At 35.2% G+C, this 7,538-nt stretch overlaps 1 protein-coding gene across 1 annotated transcript; it reads right to left on the reverse strand.

The window, feature by feature from the left end:
- Nucleotides 1–41: 41 nt before the first annotated feature.
- Nucleotides 42–3,480, reverse strand: LOC100184005. The gene is made up of 5 exons (XM_018816626.2): nt 3,308–3,480; nt 2,856–3,194; nt 1,063–1,251; nt 337–467; nt 42–277 (listed from the first exon to the last, which is right to left on the reverse strand). Exons 1-5 carry the CDS (start codon nt 3,381–3,383, stop codon nt 116–118), a joined length of 897 nt encoding a protein of 298 aa, XP_018672171.1. The 5' UTR covers nt 3,384–3,480; the 3' UTR covers nt 42–115.
- Between the last annotated feature and the right edge of the window lie 4,058 nt (nt 3,481–7,538).

A 7,538-nucleotide genomic window follows, 5' to 3' on the forward strand; every position in this document is an offset into this window, starting at 1 on the left:
CTTGCAATCTTGCTCTTATTCATAAATAAGCTTAATTAGTTTATTCATAGCATTACATATCTATGTTGGCGTTCAATTTAACACTAGCATAGCACAAATAAATTCTATCTTCACACTATAATAAAATGTACTCACAATGAACTATCAATGTCTTGCTGTTTCTTCCCAAGTTTGAATATTCCTGCATGGCAGTGTAGCTATTTATAGCTCTACATTCCACTATATCTCCATTGTTTAAACTACTCAGTGAATTGCTTGTCCATGTGTTGCCAACCAACTGGTAGAAACAATTGACTCAAACAAGCACTTCTATTTTATATTTTACTTTAACTTTACCGTTTGATTTTGATTATTGAAATAAATTTCAACTCTGTCCAAAGAAGGAACACCCCCAGTTGCATTACATTGGAATGTAGCAATGTTTCCAGCACAAATGGTATTGTTGCCAATCAATGTAGCAGTTGGTGCTGTGGAAAAAAACATATTGAACAAGAGTACAAACAGTAAGTCAAACATGTATATTACAAATAAAAAAACTTAAATATGTTACCTAAGCACCTGCTGTACATAACAAAACAGTCTATACTTATTATAAACATATGAAAATTTATTAACAAAGTTTTTCTAAATTCTATCAATTAAAATATACCACAGTCAATCATGGACATTTAAAGTAAACAAAACAAACAGATCAGTCACCCAGGTACCTGTGTATATAATAACAGACTTATATTTCATCTACCTATTTTAAACAAAGAAAAAATTGTAAACGAACTATTACAAAGTTACTCTAACCTCCTAAAAATGAAAAAGTTCTGTACCATTACAAGCTACACTTGGTTTAAATTATAGATAACACCCGCATCAATCGTTACGCTTAAAGGTGGATATTGTTAACAGAAAGCAAACGACAAGACAAACAACAAGGGCAAAATTTTGTTTAGCACTATGCAGTTAAATAAACCTATAATAGGATATCCAAAATAAACCATCATTGTAATACAAAGCACATTCTGTACCAAAAATGCACTCCCTAGATTAGATAATGGTCCATATACTCACCTGACCAACATTGAACTATCTTTTCATTCTCCCACTCTGCTGTAGCAAGGCATTTGGTTGCAGTGTTTCCAGTTGTTCCATTCATAATAAATAAAGTTGAACCATGGGAACACTGGAAGTTAGCTTGAGTTTTGTAGACACCACTTGATGGGTTGACTGGAACATTGTTGGTTGTTGGAGATGAACAATCTGTAATGGGTGGTTGGTCAACAGTGAGTTAAGTACTTGTAAACTGTAAAAGTGACAACATTTCGAAGTGGCATAGCAATGCTATATTGTTGTATGTGAGAGCAAAAAATATAAAAATGATAAATGTAAAACACTTTAAAGAAATTGAGACAAGTCAGCTTGATTTGTTATAAAACCCTAAATCAAATGTTCTGTATAACTTAGATTAACAGCACTTGTCAACTGAACGAATTCTTCTGTGTCCTTCTCCTTGATGACGGCATTAGAGCTCAACATACCCAAAATTTGGATCCATAATGTCTCCTGTTTTATACTTGAAAATACATGTTGCTATAGACCAGGGGTTCTTAAACTTTTAGAAGCACGCCCCTAATAAGGACCCAACATAACTCGCGCCCCTTTTTTTGTTAAATTATCACAGTGGCGTACACCACTATGGTGGCCGAGTGTTGCCACACGTTTTTTATCACTTAACAATAAAAAAAACGAAAATGACTTTAAAAATGAAAACGAAATTGAAAACGTAAATGAAAGCATAAATGAAAACAAAAATGAACACAATAATGATAATGAAATTGAAAACGAAAATGAAAACAAAAACGAAATTGAAAACAAAATTTAATTTCGCTTTTCGCGTCGTAGCCACTGCTAAATAGACGATGTTTTATCGCTGTATTGCATTCTAAATGATTTAGGGCTTTAGGCCGTAATAATCAACCTATATCTGTTCCAACTTCCAGAAGTATTGATTTTTTTATATTTACTTTCCTTAGCCAAGCAGCGTGTTTGTTTTGAAATAGTAGGAATTCACACGTGGATTCATTGCATCATAATAGCGATTGTTTGACTTGACAATTAATTACAGCATAATAGCAATCGACACGTCAAACATTTGCGTCATAATGGGACTCACAAGGTCATTATTTAGCCTGCAGGTGCTTAAAAACAGGTTAAATGTTTGCTTTTGCACGTTTGTTATTAAGTAAGAATTGTCTTGTTTATTTGATGAATACTTTCTACGCACGTGAACGCAACAAGCATGTGAATACAATTTGTGTTTAGGTAAAGCTTGGTGGCCACTGGCCAGACCTATTTCGCCACTATAGATTCAAGCTTTTATTTTGGTCATAACAGCGGGTAACCTTTCCTTGTAACCCTGGCGCTTCGTAACAAACTAATTGTATTTCTGGTCTAAGCTGCTTGCCGCTGTTAAAGTTGGCTGTTATTCGTTTAGAGCTACGTAAACGATAATATGTATAAAATTTCCAAGAGGGTTTTCTGATGTGACGTATTATGACATCAGAAGGATTAAGTTTCTTGCGACCATTTGGACGTCGAAAATTGCGCTCGGGCAACAAATCGCAGCATGGGAAACCATGTGTTTCATTGTAGCAAACAAAAAAATACAGTGGAACAACAGCTTAAGCTTAACATACACAATTTTCCTCTTACAAACCCTTAGTGGTAATTATCTTATTAGGTATATTTTTTGGGACATAGCAGTTTTACAGCAGTTATAATACAACATTAATAGTTACAATAATATCAATTTAAAATTAGTTATTAATATTATACCAAGTATATAGAATAAAACTTTAAAATACCTTTTACTAGCATTGACAATGAGTAAACAACAGAAGCAGTAGAACCACAAGTTAGTGAAACATTGGTGTTGCTTGTCATTGCAGTAAGGTATGTCAGACTTGTAGAAAATCCCCCAGTTACATTTGTGCATGTAATGCTATGTGTAGCAGTTGGTGTAAGAGTCTTACATCGACCAAAAGCAGATGAGTAAAATTCTGTGCCAGTTAGTCCTGTTCCTGACCACGAACATGTAGTTGGATTAGTTGTTACTGTTGCAGTGATCATGAGGTTTGTGGTTCCAGTTGCAACATTTGCTTGGTTTCCAGGTTGTGGCAATTGAATTGCAGACAAATATCCAGCTGTATGTGACAAATATGAAATGACTTTTAATATACAAATATGATTTTAAATACATGAAAATTAAATTCTTTTAGATATGGCACCATATATGAAGATCAAAAGCTCCACTTACGATTGTGTACAAACATTAACAGCCAGGAAAGCAGCATTTTTGTCTTGATATACCACCGTTTTTTAAATTGGTCCATGTCTCCAATGAACACCAGTTTGAGAACTGGGGATTGTATGGAGTATAAACCTGTCACACAACATCAATAAAAAGCTACAAGATATACCTATATTAAGAAAAAAAAACCGACACCCCATTTAGAAAGCTATAAGTAAATACATACTAAATAGCAAAGAAACTATACACTCCAATATATATAATTAATACAAAAACCCAATATTGCATTAACAATTGAAACATGTAAAAGTCTGCCACAGTTGGTTATTTAGTGCACAGCCATCACACCCATGTATGTTTCGACAGTGAAAATCAACAAGGGGTGCAACCAGGGGGGAAGGGGGGGCTGTTTTACTGTCATGACAGCCTCCTTTTCCACTACATGCACGCAGCCAGAAATGCTAAGACGCACACACACACACGCGTTGCATTCAATATTACATTCCTTTGCTTGGAATTGGAACAAATTTTCGTTTCCTAGTTATGTCACTTGTCCTATTGCAACATAACTATTAATGACGTTTCATAATATAATATCTTGAGGAATGTACTTCCGTGTAAAATATGCTATAAAGTTAGAGTTTGACTTTGATAATTATTTGCATTAAACGAGATAGTGGATAATAAATATTTGATAAATTAAAAAACTATAAGTATTACTGCAACTGTGAAAAAAAAGAATCTTTGAAAAATCTTTAGCCATTTCCGAGATATCGCCAAAAGAAAATTGTTAGCACGCCATTTTTCATTGTAAGAGATATGCCTAGTACAATCACACCAGTGACGTCACCAGTCAAAATGTAAGTGACGACAACTCGAAATCAGTATCGTTTTGAACGGGAAAATTGGAAGGGTAGATTCAATTCAGTATGGACTATCTACACACCAATTATAAAATCTTACTTCAGTTCTGCTTTAACAAAGAGAGAAGGCTAAAATGCAAAAAAAACAATGATATTTTGGGTCTTTCCTGCCCAAGTTAATTACATTTGTGGCCATAGGGGTCGAAACATTGAGAAATCTGATGAAAACCGGGGTGGCGAGATATACATAAGTTACGTTCTAGGTTATGACTAAAGGTCGACCGATGTATAAATCATTTGTGCAAAGCGACTTGCGTCCTACTTAACCTTTAAGTGGGTTGTATTCTAGCGTCCATGTGCGTCTTAGTTTAACCTTCACGTGCGTCGTAGTTTAACCTTTATGTGCGTCGTAGTATAACGTTCACATACATCGTAGTTTGACTTTCACGTGCGTTGTAGTTTAACCTTTATGAGCGTCGTAGACGTAGTTTAATGTTCACATACGTCGTAGTTTGACCTTCACGTGCGTTGTAGTTACGTCGAAGTTTGACCTACACGTGCGTTGTAGTTTAACCTTTATGTGCGTCGTTGTTTGACCTAAATGTGTGTCGTAGTCTATCGTTCAGGTGCTTGTAGTTTCGAACAGGTGCTTCGTAGTAACAAAAGCAAAGCGACACATTTTATGTTACCTAATTAGAAATGCAGACCAACCAACACGAGAACTCATAAACAAACAATATTGCCTTTAAACAGACGGTGCTATTCTATTCTAAACACTGTTAGCGTAAAAAAAAACTAAATATGTGCCAGAAGTAGCGCTGCTCTATATTTATAATATTTTCGGTGCTAGTGAGGAATCCTCCCCCCCTTGCCCAAAGTTAGTATAGACCAAGTTAGAAAACGGATTGTAAAACAACGAGTCTTGTTATCCATTGTCTCGCATCTATGACGTCATAGAAGCCACCATTACGGAGCCCACGGCATAGCATTTTATCATTGCTGGGTGCTGTTTTTCGTTTAAATATTGCGATTTTTTAAAAACCAAGCACTTATGCGCGTAAAAATGGCTTTACACTAATGTTATATCTTATCACAATAATAAACCTCACAAAAATAATCAACTTTTATTGAACACTCAATCGATTAAAGAGTAAAAAAACAGAAAATATCAAGTTTACTAACCAAAAACATAAAAGAACATGTTTAAAATAAAAAAATACAAACAAAAACGCATAACATTACCATGAACTGGTGTATCTAGCTCCAGTTTTGCATGTAAATTGCCGTGATTTTACTTTTTGGCTCACAAACTTAACACGTATACCCGGCAACGAAACTTAAGGTATCTTTGTAAAATTTGTCTAATATCGAAGTGACATTGAGGAAAACAATACTGAGTTACTATTTTTAGTCCTCTGCTTGAATTAGTAAGCTACCTTTTCTGCGTTGTGGGTCTTTATGAAATCGGAAAACGCGAACACCTTATCTGCTAGTACTTAAGCAGTTTGGAGCTGCATGTCCACTTATGTTGGATTATAAATGTAGTAAAGAATGGCTCTGTAGATTCGTAGGTATAATCATATACTATTATGTAAACTAAGCTGATTGCTGCTAGTCTTAATCGCCAACGTAAAGTACCCTGTTAAACCACACTGTACGCTGAAAACCAGTCAAAATATTAATTTACTCCACATTAATCCCCAGATTTAATATTATATAACAAGATTTATATTAGAAATTATATTTTAAATGTTAAAACAACCGCTATACGTGTTTTCTAGCTTTGTATCGCTTACAAGAACTAAATGAGCCGACCATGCATTTGTATAGGCGATTCACGCTCTGTGGGCTCCGTAATGGCGTACACGAGCGCCGTTTCCTAACTTGGTCTATACCAAAGAATACTTAGAGTATTCTCTTTGGTCTATACTAACTTTGCCCTTGTCTATAGAAAAAACGAGAGACTAAAAAAGAAAAAAAAATCATTAAACCGTAACGGTACTTCCCCATAAAAATCATATATTATTAAATATATCATATATTATTAAATATTCCGGGTTATGGTACACCTGGAGCAGCAATCTTGGTTTCGTTGGAAAGAAGCGACACTTCAATTACGTATCAAAAAATATATTAAATAATTAAAGTACTTTTAGTTGTGTGGGCCGTCAAACTTTATCAAAGTTTGACACGCGATAAAAAAAAATCGCTAATAAAAATTACCAAAACTTTAACACACGTTGATGTATAGCAACATGCAAAACATATTAAAAAATTGGGGGAATAACCCTACTAGCTTTTACTTTATTAGTATTTTCGCAACCCCCACTTTTAGCGTATTATTCATACACCGATTCCATCGTCGCTCGAGTAGTTAATAATGATCCGATCCAAGAATGTCCTTAATTTGTGTTTGGATCTGCCGAGTTTAGCTCTCGCGCCATCATCGTGTGCGGAATTGCTCAATCATCCACTTCTGTTAAAATACTTTCGGCGCAGCGAATAGCTTTGAGCGCTGGCCTTGTTAAAATGATGAATAATTTGTCACGAGTACATGACATAATGCAATATTGCGAAATATTGGTGCAGTATTAAAAATAACATGCAATGTTCCTACACCAGTCTGAAGTCGGTGACGAACACCTGCCTCAAGAAGAAAACAAATGCCTCAACGCTGGAGCGGTTTTGAGTGAAGAACTTGTGAACTCACTAGAAGACCCTATTGCAACCGATACCGTATTGCCTATGGCTACTGTGCCTGAAACACTTACCCCCGCCATAGGCTAAGACCGAAGAATAAACAAACCAAACGCGGAAGAAAGAGTCCCTCTGCCAACCAACCGAGACTTAAAACAGTAAGTTTAAGCAAAAAAACAGTACACCGTTTCATGTAAAGCATGCAACAAAGAAGGACTGGTTCTAAATGACACGACGAACTATTTTTGTTTAAGTTGCAAACAGTCGCAACTTGTTATGAGACCATGTTGCGGCGAATTTGATGATCGATGGCTGGACCTGTCTACAGCTACAATGTTCCACTGTCTATATTGTAATGAAGAAATTTTTAAAACTGATTCGAAATCCGATGAAGAACATCATGATTGATATATCTCCATGAACATACAACATGTCAATACTACAAATAGCTTCATTCAATGTAGGGGGAATTAGAAACAGAAAGAAAAGAAGAAGTATCTTTAATTTTTTGAAAACCAAAAATGTTGATATTATAATGCTGCAAGAAACACACTGTACACCAGAATTGGCTAAACAGTGTGAGCTAGAGTGGAAAGATTTTATTTGCAAATGGAACAAACAAGTCAGCCGGTGTTGCAATACTGATTAAACGAAAATGCAACTTCGTTGTATCCAAT

The sequence above is a fragment of the Ciona intestinalis genome, unplaced genomic scaffold (assembly GCF_000224145.3).
Source record: "Ciona intestinalis unplaced genomic scaffold, KH HT000407.1, whole genome shotgun sequence".
Lineage (NCBI taxonomy): Eukaryota > Metazoa > Chordata > Ascidiacea > Phlebobranchia > Cionidae > Ciona > Ciona intestinalis.

Coding starts and splice junctions, on each gene's coding strand:
- LOC100184005 (XM_018816626.2), bottom strand. CDS start 3,383: ATGGACCAATTTAAAAAACGGTGGTATATCAAGACAAAAATGCTGCTT. Junction 3,195..3,307: donor GTTAATGTTTGTACACAATC/GTAAGTGGAGCT, acceptor TGTCACATACAG/CTGGATATTTGTCTGCAATT. Junction 278..336: donor TCAATAATCAAAATCAAACG/GTAAAGTTAAAG, acceptor TGTTTCTACCAG/TTGGTTGGCAACACATGGAC.